The following is a 19,250-nucleotide window of genomic DNA, read 5'->3' as shown; positions in this document are numbered from 1 at the left end:
AGGAAGGAAGGAAGGAAGGAAGGAGGGAAGGAAGGAAGGAAGGAAGGAAGGAAGGAAGGAAGGAAGGAAGGAGGGAAGGAGGGAAGGAGGGAAGGAGGGAAGGAGGGAAGGAGGGAAGGAGGGAAGGAGGGAAGGAGGGAGGAGGAAAGGAGGGAAGGAGGGAAGGAAGGAGGGAGGGAGGGAGGGAAAGAGGGAGGGAGGGAGGGAAGGAGGGAAGGAAGGAAGAGAAAATCTAAACAGACCTTAACAAGAGATCAAATCTGTAATAAAAAAAAAACTTCTCCTAAAGAAAAGCCCAGGACCAAATGTCTTCTATGAAATGAATAGCAATTCTATCAAATGTTTAAAGAATTTACACCAATTTTCATAAACTCTTACCAGAAAAGGGCCAGGAGCTGTGGCTCATGCCTATAATCCCAGCACTCTGGGAGGTAGAGGTGGGAGGATGGCTTGAGGTCAGGAGTTCAAGACCAGCCTGGCCGACACGGCAAAACACCATCTCTACTAAAAATTTTAAAAATTAGCCAAGCATGATGGTGTGCGCCTGTAATCCCAGCTACTCGGGAGGCTGAGGCAGGAGAATGGCGTGAACCCGGGAGGCGGAGGTTGCAGTGAGCTGAGATCACACGACTGCACTCCAGCCTGGGAGACAGAGCAAGATTCCGTCTCAAAACAAACAAACAAATAAAAAACAACAACAACAACAGAAGAGGAGGCAATACTTTTCAACCATTCTACAAGGTCAGTATTACCTTGATGCTAAGTTAGACAAAGACATCTTAAGAAAATAAAACTACACACCCAAATTCCTTGTGAAGAGAGACACAAAAATTTTTCAACAAAACACTAGCAAACAGAATCCAGCAACATATAAAAAGGATATATATACATCATGACCAAGTGGGACTTTTTCCCAGGAATGCAAGATTCCTTCAACATACAAAAATAAATCAATGTAACACATCAATCATATTAATAGAACACATAACAAAACCATATGCTTGTATAAATAGATGGAGAAAAACAATCTGATAAAATCCAACACCTTTTCATAATAAACAATGAACTAGGGAGGGAAGGGAACTTCTTCAACTTGATAAAAAGCATCTACAAAAAATCCCCTCAACTAACATCATAACACACCAAATGGTAAAAGACTAAAAGCTTTCCCCTAAGATGAGGAACAAGGCAAGCATGTCTGCTGTCTCCAAGTCTATTCAACTCTGTACTGCAGGTTGCAAGACATGAAAGGCACCCAGATGACCCTACAATTCCACTTGTAGGTATATACCCAAGGGAACTGAAAGCATATGTTCACACAAGAAGTTTGACATCTATGCTCATAGCAGCATTACTCAGAACAGCCAAAAGTTGGAAGCAACCCAGATGTCCACCATCTGATGAATGGACAAACGAAATGTGGGAAGTATCCATAGAAAAATATTTTCAGCCATAAAATAACGTAGCAGTGACAGAATAAGCAAGCAGGGAAATCAGGAAAGATATAGAAGATATAAACAATAAATTAACCAACTTGACGTAATTGACATATACAGGACACTATGGCCCATAGCTGCAGAATACATACTTTCTTTAAGTGTATGTGAAATATTTATCATAATGGTCACATGCTGGAAGTTTCAACATATTTCAAAGGGCTGAGATGCAGAGAACGTTCATTAATCACAGAATTAAATGAGAAATCAAAAAATACCCATGGTTCAAAGATAAGAATACAATGAAATTAGAAAATAACAATATGAAATATCATAACCTGTGAGAAATTCAGCTAAAGCAGTGCTTACAGGAAAACTCATAGCTCTAAATATACACAGCAGAAAAGAACACTGAAAATCAATGATCTGAACTTCCATCCTAAGAATGCCCCTTGCAGAAAGCAATGAAATAAAAAGGAAACACATAAGAAAAATCTACAAAGCCAAAAGCTGTTCTTTGATAAGATGAACATCACTGAAAAGGTGACCCCAGGAGACAAAAGGATCAGGTCAGGGCACATCTCTGACACAAGAGAATCATGTGTGACCCAGAGCTCAAGCTGGAGAACAAGGTAGCCTAGCACAAGCTATAGGCCTCAGCAGAGAAGCCTCGGCAAGACTTCAACTCTCTGGATTCCAAGACCTGCTCCTTAGTCAGGTGTGGTGGCTCACACCTGTAATCCCAACAGTTTGGGAGGCCAAGGCAGAAAGATCACTTGAGCCCAGGAGTTCAAGACCAGCCTAGGCAACACGGCGAGACTTTGTCTCTACAAAAAATTTAAAAATTATCTGGGTGTGTTGGCCCACACCTGTAGTCCCAGCTATTCAGGAGGCTGAGGTGGGAAGATCGCTTGAGCCCAGGAGGTTGAGGTTATAGTGATTCATGATTGCACCACTGTACTCCAGCCGCCTGGGCAAGAGTGACACCCTGTCTCTTTAAAGAAAGAAAAAACCAACTGCCCCATCTTAGGGAAGGATAGCACACACAAGCACATGCAGGGTCGTGACCTCCTGTCCTCCTGCAAGCCAGGGACCCTCCAAGGCTCCGTTAATGGTGTTGAAAACATTGATGCAATGCCATGGTTGTGAGGCCAGCAGCCCTTCTCCTAGCTGAGCCAACTGAACAAGGGCAGGGACAGGGGAGAGAAGAGAGAAGGGGGTAACAGCAGACTGAGAGGATTCCAGATCTCTGAAGCTTTCAGGATCCTTAACTATACAAACAGGACTATATGATTCAAAGTCAACCTAAATGTTGTGGAATCAAAGCCTTACTTATGAAATATCAAAGAGACTACAGGCAGCCAGTGTGGTTCAGAGTGAAGAACAGGGCAGCAGGTGACATAAATCAAGACTACAAAATAGCCTCTGGCTCCCACTGCACCAAATGCCACTTTGACCTCAGGAAAAGCAGTGGCCAATATACTCAGTAGACAAACACACCACCAACATTTCATTTTACTCAACGTACGTATGCATATACACGTGCACATGCATACAAGCAGCAAAGTGACCCAGCACAGAGTGACTCAGCACACAGACACAGATGCACACACACAGACACACAGAGAGAGGCATACGCTTGGAAAAGAGGCACACATGGACACACACAGCCATGTGCACAACAGGGTAATGCTCAGACACACATAGATAGACCCCACTGTATATGCACAGACACACACAGACGTAGGCAGGCATGAACAAGAACACATACACACAAACACACACTAAAGCACAAGCTTAGGGGAATGCAGACACACAGATATACACACACACACTCAGGCAAATACATATAAAAAGATCCACACCCTGATATACACACATACAGGTACACACAGACACAGATCAATGTATATACACAGATAGATAGACACAAAAATATACTCAGAGAAACACAATCAGACACACATGGAAGAATCCAAAAGACAAGGTTAACAGGTTGAACCCTGGGTAATAAAATTCATATAGTTCTCATTTTTGCCTCCATGCTGGTTAGCATTATCTACAATGAGCATGTATTAATTGTGTAAAAGTATCAACGAAATCCCATTGGGCCTGTGAGGGTAGGAGTGCCCTGGAAGCACAGTGTAATTTCCTGATGAGCTCTAAATGTGGGCTGGGAGATCAAAGGGCCAAAGCCCCTGTCTTCTTCCCTGGAGTATCTCACCCAAAGATGAGGCAGCCCCTCCACTCTGCTCCCTGCCAAAGGGCTGGGTCAGATTCTCACCTCTTGAGGGTTCCTCCCCTCACCGAGAACTCCATGGGTCACAATTAGAAAGCCAATCCTGGCCGGGCACGGTGGCTCACGCCTGTAATCCCAGCATTTTGGGAAGCCGAAGCGGGTGGATCGCCTGAGGTCAGGAGTTCGAGACTAGCCTGGCCAACATGGTGAAACCCCGTCTCTACTAAAAATACAAAAACTAGCCATATGCGGTGGCACATGCCTGTAATCCCAGCTACTCGAGAGGCTGAGGCAGGAGAATTGTTGGAACCTGGGTAGTGAAGGTTGCAATGAGCCAAGATCGTGTCACTGCACTCCAGCCTGGGCAACAAAGCAAGACTCCGTCTCAAAAAAAAAAAAAAAAGGAAGCCAATCCTAAATATTAACTTGATATCCAAGTTAACAGTAACCAGAAAACCATAGTCCTCAAAACCACAGATTGGTATTTTGCTATAATCGTCAAGTTTTAATAACGTCCCTCTACTTTCTGGGTTTTAAAATTCAAATCTTCGAATATTAATATTCCCGCATTAACAACTCCCAAATTCAGAATTTCATCTTTAACTGCTTGCTTAGACGGAATCAATCTGTCACCAATTGTCTTCAAATGTGCAAGGTGATCTAAGTAAATGCCGAAAGATAAGAAATACACTTAGCCTGAATAAGTGCATTTCTTACACTGATATAAGAAATGTAAAATACCGACCATATTTCTTTCTCAGCCAATGGCAAGAAACAGCCCTGTCGCTCACTGCCCACGCCCAGGGCACAGATTCTGTCTGTCTGGGAGGCGACTGCCTTGTGCCAAAAAGGCACCCCCACTAAGGCATGGAAACCTGATGGACAGGCAGCCCTCAGCTCAGGCCACTCGGCCCCTGCCAACAATCCCCCAACAGACCATCTCTCCTTCATGGTCAGTCTCCTGCTCTCAGGAAAACCTGGCCTAAAGTCTACCTCCTTAGATGCTCTCAGCAATCTACCATGTCTGACTTTGCTCCCAGCCTTCAGGAGCGAAGTGTTCCAGGGACCCGTGGTGCTTGCCATCCACAGGAAGAAGTCTCAAGTCTCTTGTTACAGGGTTCCCCTCCCTACCTCAGCCCCCCACCCCAGCCCCAAACCAACCCCTCATCATGCCCCTGCCAGGACCTGGCAATGAGCACCTGACCCCATGCCCACACCCACCCCTCCTGCCAGAGCCCGCAGCAAGGCCTGCTCTTCCCAAATCTTCCTCGGGACTGCTCCAATCAAGCCACACACGGAGCTGTGGCCTGGGCCAGACCACAAACTCAAAAGGCCCTACAGACCATCCCGGCCTACGCCCTTCACGCTACTGTCATCACGCCGAGCCACACCACTGGGTGAGCCCAGGGCCTCAGGCCATAGGGGGCGCTCCCCTGGTCTCTCTGGCGGTATGCATTGCTCACCACCCTCAGCCCACCTCTGCCCTGTCCCCTCTGTTCCTTGTCCTCTGCTGTCCCCACACCTCGAGACCCCGCACACTCCGACTGCAGGGAGCAGGCGGCCTGGCCCTGATCTGGGGAGGCAGAGGGAGGTTTGAGACCAAGGCTGAGCCCAAGTGGGACAGACCCCAGGCCAGACACCCCAAGTAGCCACACCTGGAGGGCTAACCATCCAGCTGGACCAGGGCCCTGAGGGTCTAGGCTGGGAAGACAGTGGGGGCCACTGTCTACCACAAGCTCCTCTTTCCTGCAGGCCAGGGGATAAGGGGAGCTGGGGAGGGGTGTGCCCCTCAGGTCAAACCAAGAGGCCAAACCTGAACTTCTGTTAGAGCAGGAGGTCAATCGAAGCCCAAGGTGCAAGGTGCTGCAGAGACATTTAAAAGGGTCAGAAAGGACAATTTCAGGAACAAGGAGCTTCATTAGAGCAGTGAGAGGCAAGTGGGGCGGAAGCAGCTGCGTATTAGAGAGGAGGACGACAGCAAGATTCATCTTGCTTGGGAAACAGGCTATTAATATCCCGGCTAGCAGCTGGAGGTGCACCCGGCAGGCAGGGGAACGCGGTTACTGAGCGGCAGCGGCTCTTGGGGACATGGTCTCTGCCCAGCCCCGCACAGAAGTGCTGGCGGCCTGGGTGAGTGGAAGGCAGGGGGATAAGCTGCACCTGGACCCCAGGAATGCAGACAAGACTGTCCATAGGGAAGCGGCTGGGGCAGCTGGAGGCAGAGGCTGGGGCCCCATGTCAGGGTTCACGGCATGCAGGGTAGGGGGCACCAGCCAGAGGCTCCTGCCTCAGTGAAGCAGCACTGGTGACAGTGAGGTGGAAGGCCCTGAGGGGAGAGACATGAGTGGATGGCCCCCTGCAGGGAACAAGGAGGGGAAGGAGTAGAACAAGCAGGCCAAAGATGGCCACAAGGGTTCTCACCCGCAGCGCATTGCATCAGCCAAGTCAGAGACTCGGCCAGCAGACTGGCGCATGGGTGCGGAAACTGACGCACCAGCACCCAGTGTTGGGGGGTGGGGCAGTGTCTCAGCCCAGCCCCCAGTTGAGGGGCCGGGTGAGCACCCCCCAGTCAGCCCCAGTCTGGCCTGGATCAGAGGTTGGAGAGATACCAGCCTGGTGCCTGGGGAGATGGTGCAAAAGTAAGGCAGTCCCTGGCTCTCCAAAAAGTGTCCCAGTGGTGACAGGGTGGGGTGGGGAGTTTGCAGAGCACAGCCTCCTCTGGGCTTTTGGCAGGGACCACAGGGACTGGGGGCAACAGGGGACAAAGGCTGGGATGAGAGGTCACACCTAGGAATCCTCCTGGGGGGTAGAATGAAGCCTTGGCTTCCTGACACTCACTGACAGTGATGAGGGTTCCCCGGGGCCCCCCAGCCTCTCTCGGGGAACCTCAAGGAGCAGCTGGCAGAGATCTGCTTCAGGGGTCACATCTGGAGCTTCTGGCTGGGAACCACGCCCACCACACAGCTGTCAGATGTGAGCTCCTGGGGGGCTCCGCATTCTCTCCAGAGGAGGAGCAAGCAAAGCTCTCACCGCTGAGATGGCCCATGACTCACTGACATCTGGGAAACTGGGAACGGTGATCCTGGAGCCCACCTGGCTCACCATGCAGATGGGGAGACTGAGGCACAGAGGAGCAATGGGATTTGCTGCGGTTTGCTTATGGGCAACTGTCACTGAGCACCAGCTCTGAGCCAGGTTCCAGGTGAGCATGATCTCCTCCAGTGCCCACCACAAGCCCAGGCAGCAGCAGGTTACATGTGGAGGAGCTGAGGGTCCCTCTGCTGCAGAGACCCAAGCAGAGGACATAGGGAGGTTCCATGGCATGGTCGAGGAAAGGTGTGCAGGACACTGGAGACCCAGCACCAGGTAGTGCTGGGTGGATTCAGGGAGCCCTGGGCCTGGGAAAGGCAGCAGCTGGCTGTGCCCGTACCCCCTCTGAGGGCCTGGGAGGCCTGCGGAGAGACAGCAGCTCCACCTCCACGGCCAGCATTTCAACAAGCCGGGCTAATTGCTGCCAGGTGTGGGAGGTGGGGCTGCGTTGGGGAAACTCCCAGGAGGACACGAGATCGCTGAGATCTCTGCAGTGAAAAAGCAAACCTACTACCCGCCCCCGCCCGCCCCATCGCTCTTAGCATAGGGGGAGGGGGGAGGTGATACATATTTATGAGCTCATAAGCCCTCCTAATCACCCCTCCATCACATACAGAGATTCCAGCAGCTTGGGCTCATACACAATTGTAAGGCGGTTCCTCCAGCGCTGCCTTGGTCCACCAGAGGACAACAGAGGACACGGGGGCTGCAGGGGATGAATGGCAGGAGAAGGGCTGGGGATCCAGGTGTTGGAGGTGGGGCTGGAAGCTGCCCACTGTCCATGCTCAGCAGTCTCGAGCGCAGGGGCCTTGTCTGCTATAGCATCAGCCAACAATGCAGGCCACAGGCCCCCAGTGCCAGTCACCAGCCCGTCCAGGGAACCACGCAAAGCCATCGGGGAGGGCTCTCCCGCCCTCTCCAGGCTCTCCCAGGGGCCGTGGGTGACGGGTGACAAGCAAGGCAGGGGCTTCTTTCCCTGTGCCCAAGGTCTGTCCTCCTGCCTAGAGAGAAAAGGGGGAATCGCTTCCCGAGCAGAGTTGGGAGGCTCAGCCTGGCGCTTGGTTAGTTAAGAGTGAGAAGAGGTTAAGGGGATCCTACCTGGGATTAGGGCAGCAGGGGACATGGGGGAGCTGCTGAGAGCCGGGTTAGAAAGGGGTTAATGGCTGGGACTAAGAGAGGTGGCTTGGGCCAGGCGCAGTGTCTCACATCTGTAATCCCAGCACTCTGGGAAGCCGAGGTGGGGGGGATGACCTGAGGTCACGAGTTCGAGACTAGCCTGGCCAACATGACAAAACCCCATCTCTACTACAAATACAAAAATTAGCAGATGCCTGTAGTCCCAGCTACTCAGAAGGCTGAGGCAGGAGAATCGCTTCAACTCGGGAGGTGGAGGTTGCCGTGAGCTAAGATCAGGCCACTGCATTCCAGCACGGGTGACAGAGCGAGACTCCATCTCAAAAAAAAAAAGGGGGCAGGGTTGGGCAGCTTGATGCACAGACCACAGGGGCTCACAGCAGATCTCTAGAGGGAAAACAGCACCACCTGTGCCTGCCCCTGCCCAGTGGCCAGGGCTGCCTGAGCACTTTCCTTACGGAGCAAACAGAGATGGGGCACCTTTCCTTCAAGAAAAATCAAGGTGATTTTTGGCATATTATACTTCTAAACATTTCCTCAAAATGCCCAAACTCCTTAAAAAGCAGTTTACATAGTTCATGTCTTATTTGTAGACCGGGAAAGACCTGCTGGCGAAGGTGGGAGTGGGGGCGGGTGGGGAAAGAGTCCCTGGGGGCCCAGGACTCACTTGCTGATGCCGTCAAAGGAGGCCTCCCTGCAAACGCTGCCGCTGTCCGTGTTGACGCCACGCTGCGGAGAGAGAACGCAGACATGTCACATGGGGCTGCACGGTACCCCCACAGCCTGCACCCCTAAGACCTCCAGCCAGGCTCAGGACAGGTAAGAACAGGATCCCCCGCACCCCAACCAGTCCATCCCCTCCTGCCTTCCCCTGACAAATGAGCCACCCTGCCCCAACACAAGGGCAGCCCTCCTTTGCTACCACTTGCTAAGTGGAGGAAGTGGGGGCCCCCAAACTCTGCAGCGTTCCAGCTGCACAGCAAGGCCTTCTCCATGGAGGTCAGAGCACCCTGTTGGAACCAGCCAGGCTGCCCAGGCACAGGCAAGGACCCAGGGCCACTCCCACTACAAATCTGCTCTCCCCAGCCTGGTCCATCTTCGCTTTCCTGCACACACTCCGCACTAACTGTATAATATCCAAAAGGGTCCTGTCGAATCCAGCCCTTCTGGGGAGGCGTGCAGGACCCGACTCTGGCAGGACTGCTATGAAGCAGGTGACATCCCTCTCTTAACTCCAAGGATGGAGTTGGACAGGAGTGGAGACAAAACAAGGGATTTGGAGAAAAATGGGCCCTCTCCAGAGAGGCAAGTCAGTTATTTATTTATTTATTTGAGACAGTGTCTTCCTCTGTCGCCCAGGCTGGAGTGTGGTGGCACCATCTCAGCTCACCTCAGCCTCCACCTCTCAAGTTCAAGTGATTCTTCTGCCTCAGCCTCTTGAGTAGCTGGGATTACAGGTGCGCACCACCATGCCCAGCTAATTTTTATATTTTTAGTAGAGACAGGGTTCTGCCATGTTGGCCAGGCTGGTCTCGAACTCTTGACCTCAAGTAATCCGCCCACCTCGGCCTCCCAAAGTGCTGGGATTACAGGCATGAGCCACTATGCCCGGCCTGGGCAAGGCATTTTAAATCACCATTTCTTTACCCAGAACTTCAGCTTGATGTCTAATCGTACATCTAAATTAAACACACTGGATCATCTATGACCGTAATCATCTCACATAAGCTTCCCTTGTAGCCATCAATAGTAAAGCAAAAAAAGGGCGCCAAGTGCTAAAGGAAATAACCAAAAAAATCTATTTTGGTAAAAATCAATTAAGATAAGAGAAAGGCTGGGCACGGTGGCTCATGCCTGTAATCCCAGCACTTTGGGAGGCTGAGGTGGGCAGATCACCTGAGGTTGGGAGTCTGAGACCAGCCTGATCAACATGGCGAAACCCTGTCTCTAACTAAAAATACAAAATTAGCTGGGCGTGGTGGCGCATGCCTGTAAGCCCAGCTACTCGGGAGGCTGAGGCAGGAGAATTGCTTGAACCCGGGAGGTGGAGGTTGTAGTGAGATCACTCCACTGCACTCTATCTAGCCTGGGCAACAAGAGCAAAACTCCATGTCTGAAATGCTTGTTCTTCAGTGCCGTAAAGAAATAGCACTTGAACATAAACTTAATTTATCTAGTAAGGCCATTTTCACTTCCTGCAGAAAGGGCACACTTGCCAGCAGTTTTGCCACGAGAGTACACCGAACAAAGGAGACAGGGTCATTTACAACCTGACGTGTCCACCCGACTGCTGTGTCCAGTTTCCACTGGCTGGAACGGGACCTCACATTCTGTATTTGTCCCGATTGGCTAGCAACTTAGAACTTTCTAAAAGAGGCAAAGGTAGAGGGGAAGAAAGGAAGGAGGAAGTAACTTGTGGGATGCTGACAAAGGTAAAAACACTTTTAAATAAGGCAGAGGAACAGGCCATGACCTAATGCTTGCTTAGACCAGTATAAGCATGCCAGGACAAATATTTAGGCTAAATTGTGGGAGCTAAGAAAATAAAGTATACGGCCGGACGCGGTGGCTCAAGCCTGTAATCCCAGCACTTTGGGAGGCCGAGACGGGCGGATCACGAGGTCAGGAGATCGAGACCATCCTGGCTAACATGGTGAAACCCCATCTCTACTTAAAAAATACAAAAAAAAAAAAACTAGCTGGGCGAGGTGGCGGGTGCCTGTAGTCCCAGCTACTCGGAAGGCTGAGGCAGGAGAATGGCATAAACCCGGGAGGCGGAGCTTGCAGTGAGCTGAGATCCGGCCATTGCACTCCAGCCCGGGCGACAGAGCGAGACTCTGTCTCAAAAAAAAAAAAAGAATGTTAGCATGGGTCTTTGAATAAATTTTGCTTTTTATATTCCATCTCAAAAAAAAGAAAAAGACAAGAGGGAAGGGTCACTTTGGGAGGATGAAGGCTTGTGGACATGCCTCTTATATGAAACTCCCAAGCTCAATGAAGTGTAAGAAAGCACACTTCTCTGAGAAATTCCAGAAAATTCTTTGGGGGCATGCCACAGCTCAAGTGCCCCCAAAACCCTGCCAGTGTACCTGGAGCCCACCTTGTACTCCCCACCCTAGCCCAGGCCCTCGGTCAGTCACTGCGCCCCACACCCCTGCTACCTTGAGGGCAGAAGCCAGGGGGTGTGGTTTTCAGATTCTATTAACAGGGGACACAGAGGGTGGGCGTAAACTTTCTTTTTTCCTTTTCAAATTTTTTATTTTTAATTTTCGTGGGTAGATATTAGGTGTATACATTTATGGGGTACATGAGATATCTGATACCGGTACGCAATGTGGAATAATCACATCAGGATACATGGGGTATCCATCTCCTCAAGCATTTATCCTTTCTGTTACAATCCAATTATACTCTTCTGGTTATTTTTAAATATACGATAAACTATTGTTGACCGTAGTCACCCTGTTGTGCTATCAAATACTAGATCTGATTTGTTCTACCTAGCTATATTTTGGTACCCACTAAACTTTCTACATCCACAGATTCCATGAGCTCAGCCTGACACAAATACATCTTCTAGCTGGGCTTAACGCTAGGAGTGGGTGTGGTGTCTCGTCCACATCCTCATGACAGGACACAGCAGGTCCCAGGGAGACTCAAGGATGGGGTCCCATAAACAGTTGGCTATTCAGACTGAGCAGGTGTTGCTACTTATCACCGATAACCATTCCTCTTGGTTTCTTTTTTTCTTTTTTGAGACAGGGTCCTCCTGTCTGTGGCCCAGACTAGAGTGTAATTGGCGCGATCATACCTCACTGCAGCCTCAAACTCCTGGGCTCAAGCACGTCTCCCGCCTCAGTCTCCCAAGTAGCTGCGACCACAAGCACATGCCACCAGGCCTGGCTAACTTTTTAATTTGTTGTAGAGACAGGGTCTTGCCATGTTGCCCAGGCTGGCCTGGAACTCCTGGCCTCAAGCGATCCTCCCACCTTGGCCTCTCAAGGCATAACAGGCGTGAGCCCCTGCACCTGACCCCTCTCAGTTTCTTAATCCTCCCCTATGGTCCCAACCTCTGCAGGAGAGGTGGCCCCCTAAAAACCCTCCCCAGAGTCAAGCACTGCCCCACCCCTGGACACCAGCCACTTACCAAAGTGAGGAGGACAGAGGGCTTCTGTGACGTCAGGACACTGGCAATCTAGAAGGTCAGAAAGAAAAACTCACTTTAGAGGCACCACTAAGCCTAATCAAGATGACATGCCACCATTCCTTCATAATGACAGTGCACATTTATCAAGCAGATTCTTAGAACAGGCGACACGGGTGCTGCCCTCACCCTGCAGGTGAAGAAACCCAGCTTTCCCTGGTTGACGGACTTCTGAAAACCACACAGCCATAGAGGGGCAGGGAGGATAAACCTACATCTGGCTGGCTTCCCACTGCACCGCCCTGCTTCCAGGCACCACACAGATCCCTGGCTCCAAGCCGCCAGCGCCTCCCACCCTTCAAGGCCAGGCCCTCTGCCCATCTGCAAAGTCCCTGCTCAAAGACTCATCCCCCGGGAACCCTTTAGGCTCCAGCCCTACCAGCCTCTGGTTCCTAGGGCAGGGGCCTCCCTCCCTGCTTCCCATTCAACCCCTAGACCCAGGGGAGTTGGCCTTCCCCAATCCCATCCTCTGGCCCCCACCTCATAGCCCACTCTCTGTCTCTCCACCATGACCCACTTGGACCTCCTACCACTGCAGGCCATTTACTTCCCAGCCCAAGCCCTTGAACCTGCGTGCCGGGCCAGCTCATCTCTCCATGCCTCTGCTCCAGCTCTTACCTCTCCCTGAATGCCTTCTCCCCATCTTACTGCCTCATCAATTTGCACTCAGGATGGAAGCCCCAGCCCCCTGGGCAGGTTCGTTCACTCCCTCCTCCACTGCCCCACTGACAGTCACCACTCCCCCCAGCAAAGCGCCATGTGCCAACCAGCCTGCCGGGAGCAATTTCTTCCTCTCCCAGCCCGTCCTCCTCAGTCTGCCCTGTATCTTGGCTACTGCAGACCCTCTTGTTTCTGAGCACCCCCAGGGCAGAGAAAAGTCTCATCTCCACAGCCTTCGCCTCTCTCCACACCCCTATCCTAACTCTTTACACCCGCAACTCAGCAGGAGAATGAGAACGTGTTGTTGTTTTAACAGCTTGATTGAGTGATCACTGACGTACTCTACGCTGCCTGTATTTAACACAGACATTTTGGTAAGTTTTGACATATGTATACATATACCTTTTTTAATACTGAGATGCCTCCCAAGAAAACCTGGAATGTACTGAAAACTATAAAAAGATAAAATGCACGTACAATCCTATCTCCAGAGACGATTTAGCTTTGCACATAAAAACAGAGATCTGTAATGACATTTGGATCATATGAAATTACATGCTTCACTTATTTCCTGTCATTATATATTCTTCAAATATGCAATTTTTAGCAGTCACTACCGCTGGGGACAGTAAACGTCCAGTAAGTCACTGATGATGGCCTGTGCCAGTCATCTTACACACAGCATCTCATTTAACCACATGGGGAGACAGCGTGGCAAACAAGCAGGTTCTGCAAATGAGAATGGCTTACAGGTTAGAGAACTTGCCTGAGTCAGGTTAAAAAATAATAGCACAGCCCAGATTTGAACCTACGGCTATAGAATACTCTTTTAGTGGATGCTACTCATTCCTCTACGGGACACTTAAATTATACCTAACACACTTTGGGAGGATGGGACAGGTCAGGAGATCGAGACCATCCTGGCTAACATGGTGAAACCCCATCTCTACTAAAAACACACAAAAAATTATCTGGGTGTGGTGGCGGGTGCCTGTAGTCCCAGCTACTCAGGAGGCTGAGGCAGGAGAATGGTGTGAACCTGGGAGGCGGAGCTTGCAGTGAGCCAAGATCGCGCCACTGCATCCAGCCTGGGCAACAGAGCAAGACTCTGTCTCAAAAAAAAAAAAAAAAAAATTACATCTAGTAATTAGCTATTATAAATAATGCTGTGATGAACATCCTTGCATATAACGATTTCCTTAAAATTAAATGCCAGTCGGCCACGGTGGATCACGCATGTAATCCCAGCACTTTGGGAGGCCGAGGCGGGGGGATCACGAGGTCAGGAGTTCAAGATCAGCCTGGCCAATATGGTGAAACCCCCATCTCTACCAAAAATACAAAAATTCGCTGGGCATGGTGGCACGTGCCTGTAGTTGCAGCTACTCAGGAGGCTGAGGCAGAAGAATCACTTGAATCCAGGAGGCGGAGGTTGCAGTGAGCCGAGATCACACCATTACACTCCAGCCTGCTGGGCAACAGAGTGAGACTCTGTCTCAAAAAAAAAAAAAAAAAAAAGTAAATGCCTTTAAAACTGTTGGGTGAAAAGCCACAGACTTTGTCAAGGTTTGCCATGCTCCCGGCCCAATGATCCTCCAGACATGTATCAACAATCTCCCGGGATCCTCTCCCATGTTACTGAGTGACTGCTTGGAGAATGGCTGTGTCCTTTGGCCTCAGTGTTGCAAAAAAACAGAAGGCTCAGCCGGGTGTGGTGGCTCATGCCTGTAATCCTAGCACTTTGGGAAGGCTGAGGCAGGTGGATCACTTGAGGTCAGGAGTTCGAGACCAGCCTGGCCTACATGTTGAAACCCCGTCTCTATTAAAAATACAAAAAAATTAGCCGGGCTTGGTGGCTGTAATCCCAACTAGTCAGGAGGCTGAGGCAAGAGAATCGCTTGAACCCGGTAGGCAGAGGTTTCAGTGAGTCGTGATAGCACCACTGCACCCCAGCCTGGGGGGCAAGAGCAAAACTCAGCATCAAAACAAAAAAAAACACAAAAGGCTCAGCTGTGTCCCTCCACACCCTCAGCCCCTCCAAAGGAAGGGGAGGCTTATTAAACAGAACAGGGCTGCATATGCTGGCCCTGGGTGTGTTGTTACGTTGATGTGAAGGGTCTACATTCATCGGCACAGAAGGAGTCTGTCAATTACAGCAGCAGAAGCAGAGAGCCAGGAGGCACTTGGGGATTGTATCTGCTATTGTCTTGGGAGGGAGGAGCAGGATAACAAATGTGTGGGCTGATGGTTTTTCTCCGGGCGAGGACTCTCTGGACGTGCTGGTTAGGAATAATGGAGGAGGGGAGGGCAGCCGTCTCCTTGCAGCACCGTGCTCAGACAATCCAGGCCCGACTCTGAGAGTAGGCTGTGCATCTCCTAGTCCTGGCAGGGCAACATCTTTTATTGATCACAACTGCTTGACTGGGCCCTGGTTACTTCTGGGGCTGCAAAACCTCTCCCAGCCTGGCAGATCCACCCCGCCCTTCCCCACGGAGACCCATTAGTGCTATGCTCTCATCAGCACACCCTGACTCCGTGCCTCAAATATTAAGGGAACACAATGCGCTGTGTGTTGCTGGCTCCCGATGTATCCCCGGCACACACGACAGCACGGCTCTGTCAACTCAAGGACTCGTTTCCACGGAATGGTGGCCACTGGGGACCTCTCACACCCTGCGCTGTTAAATGGCCCTGCCTTGCTTCATGCCGCAGCCAGCATCAATTTCTCGGGCAGCCCCCGGCCTCTCTGGCAGTTGGAGCTGGATGGTCACAGGCAGAATTCATCCGAGCCCTGTGGGTGTACCTCCTCCCCCGGGGACAATCAGAGGCTTCCCACGGACACTTCCTGCACTTTCCTAACCAGGGCCCAGACCAGGCCCAAGGGCCGCTTTTCGCAGGGTGATGAGCTGGAGAAAAAAGCTGGATATGCCTTTGCCAGCGTTGGGAAAGCCTGCAAGGCTCCAGAGAGCTGGCTCTGCCCTGCAAGCACCGAAGCTCTTGAAAATAAACCTTCTTTCATGGCATTCTCCTCCAACACTACTGCACACTAGTGGCCTGCACTGCTTCTAAAATTTCAAATTTGTTTCTCAAATGTAAACATCAGGAAACATAACCAACAGTCTGGATGCATGGCTACTCCTTAACAATCAGGTTCCAGGAGCCCTGGGCTGGTGGTCCCACAGTGCGGCGGCCCCTGTTGACCCCATCGCTCCCAATGCCTGTCCCTGTGCTGCCGCGGATGTCCTCTTACTGTCCTGCCTGTAGCCAAGCTGGTGACCCTGGGACCTTCTCCCATCTGTCTGGCACCATAAAGGAAAGCTAGTGCATGGAACGCATGCTCCACCTGCCAGCTCTCAGCCGCTGATCCCGCCAGCCTTTGCACAGGGCCTTCACGGCAGAGCCTCGGGGCCCCACTCAGGGTTCTGCTGAGTGCCTCCTTCCCAGGGGAACTGCCTTCTCAATAAACTCAGGATCCTCTGTGGGGAGGAGGGAACCTCAGAGCCAGCTGTGCCCCATCAGATACCTGCATGTCATACATGCTATCACGTGACCGGCCATGGTTCAGAGGAGACAAGCGTTGGCTGTGATTTGTCACTGACAGCTGAGGCCACCCCGAGTGAGATGGGGCTGAGCACTGCAGAACCAGCCTGGGGACCCCTACCCTAAATAAAGGGCTTCCTGTCACCTCCCACGATGCAACAGGCCCCAGGTACCTTGAGCAACCTGGGATACCTCCCAGCTCAGGGGGCTCAGTCCAGCAGGTCATACTTTTTGGCAAGATCCCTTCTGAGCCACAGAAAACCAAAGGCACAGGGAGTCCATGTAGCCTCCGCAGGAGTGTCCTACAGCAGCCCTCCTTTCTGAGGGGCAAGGGAGGCCTGGAGGGGAGGCCCCTGGGGTCACATCCCAGCACCACTCCCCTCCAGCTGTGGGGTCGTGGACAAGGCCTTTCTCTCTGAGCCTCAGCCTCATCTATGAATGGGGTGGGGGCTACGGCCCCGCACAGTCCCCACCCCGCTGTGTCCCCTCCACAGTGGGAGGGACAAGGAGCTCCAAGAGAGCTGCTAATGTTACTGGAGCCCATGGGGACTGCCCCAGCATGAAGCACTTGCTCTGCTGTCAACATGAGCCTTGTTCCCAGTAAAAACAGCGGCAGTAACGGTAACATCAACACCAATCTGCAATGGCAGTGGTGGTGACGGGGTGCTGTGGGGTGCCCCTGAACCCTAAAGAGATTCCAGCCTTTGAACTCTACTGAAACCTCAAGATTCTGCTTTGTGCACGAAGATGAAAAGTGAGCCAGTCTCCGTGCTGTCATTCTGTGCTATCATTGACAACTTCCCTGCCCTCTCAAGGCGGCCTCTTTCTTACTTCGCTTACAGACCAGTTCTCCTTCCTCGCCCCCAGAAATCACAGTATACATGGAGCTGAATTTCCCCCCAGTTATAAAGATAAAAACGTCAGACAGTGGCTGGGGAGGCTGTGGCCCAGAGGCAGCTTGGACTCAGCAGCCGAGACCAAGGTGGAGGCAGGTGCCCGCCCCACCAGGGTCCTTGAGACACTGCCCACCCCAGGCTGTCCCTCCAGGTTTCACATCGAGGAGAGCTGAAGGATCAAGGTTTCAAAGGGCAACAGTGTTAAGAAGCAGTTTCTGGAGCAAGGAACGCATCTGCCAAGGAGAGGGTCAGAAGCAAAATGAGAATGAATGAGTAGGTGCCTCCCACTCCAGTTTCGAGACATACAAGGTAAGAGGCAGATGGTCTTGTTGGGGGCATGCAAATAAACATTCAGTCTATTTTAGATCCTGTACTCAAAGGGATCAATACACTAGGTCACATGTGTATTGACAGAATCTTCAGATGTTAAGAGTCACCCCCAAAAGCTTCGGATTGAAATAACATAACATAAAGATCCATCAAAAGCCTCCTCTCTCCACAGTCCAACCAGGCAGAAGATGCTGTAGAGACAGGCCCCCGTGGCCCTGCAGAGGTGGGCAGTGCCCCTTCACAGAGGCTCTCCTGGGGACCTCTGCCCAGGCACCACCACCCTGCGGTGACTGTTCACTCATGTGGTCACCTCCTGCACTGGACTGTGTCTGGGCTGTTGAGGTGAGCCCTGGGTCTCAGCCACCTCTGATGCCCTACATGTCCCTGGGACTGGGCAGGGAGAGAGTGCAAGAGGAATGTCTTGGGGAAAAGAACTGGGCGTTCAAGACAAATACAAGACAGTCAAGGGCAGGGTGCACATCAGAACACAGTCAGCCTCCATGGTGTCCACAGCTTGTCCTGAGGGCTCAGGGAAGGGGCACCAGTGTGGACCAGAGTCTACAGCAGACACAGGGGCTGGTGCAAGGCCTCAAAAGATGGATAGCAGAAAGACAGAAATGGAAAACATATTCCAGGACAGCAGAACTAGGGGCAGGGTTGGGCACATGGTAGTGGCCTGCCTGGAGTCAGAGAGTTGGCCACCTCTGAGCTGGCTGGGCCGGGCTGGACCCACCAATGTGGGCAGAGACAAACTGGCCTCTCATAGCACTGTGTCCAGCCATGATCCCTAGGAACCTGCCTCTCAACCAGGCTATGTCCTGCCCAGAGGAAAGGGGAAGCTGCTTGGCCGCCAGAGCTGCCCCGGCCACTTCCACACTGCAGCCCCGGCTCTTAGCATGGGTCACATGCAATCTCTATCTGTGGAAATGTGACTATGGGAGGGCCCCATCCAAAGCCGATGCTGCTGGGTCCAGGTTGGACTCCCAGTGGCAGGCACTGACTTCTGGGTGCTTCGCATTCCACACTGCACTGACCTGCACAGGACGTGGGGTTGTGAGAGCGCCCAGGGCCAGAGCACAGAGGTCTCCTGTGTGCCAGACATTGGTTTAGTGTCAGGGCCTTTGGTCACATAGACCACAGGGGCTCCCAGCTGTGCTCTCGCCTCTGTCCCAGCCCTGCCCCACTAGCAGGAAGGACAGCTGGAGTCGAGGAGTCAGGGCAGCCCCTTTCACCTGCCTGGACTTGGTTGGCACAGATTCAAAACCCCAAGAGGACAATCATATGCCTACCTGGGCCACATGACACCAAATGGACAACCCCACTGAGAAGTGGATTGAAGTCAAGGGACCTCCAGTGCCACTCTACAAGCCTTTCACAGCCTCGGGCTTTTCTGATAGCAGCATCTGCAGTCAACCAGGACTCGAGACACACAAAGGCCTCAGCCTAGCCTCACGGTGACTTAGATTATGTGCCACCGCTGCAGGCAGGCCCGCCTCTCAGAGACACCTCATGTATCTCAGCGGCCACAACCCAGGTCACCAGACACTTCCACCCACAGAATCAGGGGCCTTCCCAGCAAAGCAATGGCTCCACAGAGAAGCCTTACGCATGGATTGCTGCCTACTCCTTCCAGATGGCAGCACCCCCAGCGTGGGGGCCGGTGGCCAGGCGGTAGTGTCCCTGACATCCAGCAAGCTTGTGGCAGTGGAAGGAGAGGAACT

General features: G+C 51.9%; 1 protein-coding gene across 2 annotated transcripts in view; it reads right to left on the bottom strand.

The window, feature by feature from the left end:
- PEPD (peptidase D) overlaps window positions 1-19,250 on the bottom strand; it is a 135,941-nt gene that overhangs the window by 95,664 nt on the left and 21,027 nt on the right. For both annotated transcript variants that reach the window (XM_023229059.1, XM_023229058.1), the window contains exons 5-6: window positions 12,047-12,094; window positions 8,567-8,628 (exon numbers count right to left, since the gene is read on the bottom strand). In XM_023229059.1, coding sequence (XP_023084827.1) covers window positions 8,567-8,628; window positions 12,047-12,094 — 110 coding nt within the window. The remainder of the gene's footprint in view (window positions 1-8,566; window positions 8,629-12,046; window positions 12,095-19,250) is intronic.

Source organism: Piliocolobus tephrosceles, chromosome 21 (genome assembly GCF_002776525.5).
Source record: "Piliocolobus tephrosceles isolate RC106 chromosome 21, ASM277652v3, whole genome shotgun sequence".
Lineage (NCBI taxonomy): Eukaryota > Metazoa > Chordata > Mammalia > Primates > Cercopithecidae > Piliocolobus > Piliocolobus tephrosceles.
The sequence above is the reverse complement of the archived record's forward strand: the minus strand, read 5'-3'. Positions and strand labels throughout refer to the sequence as shown.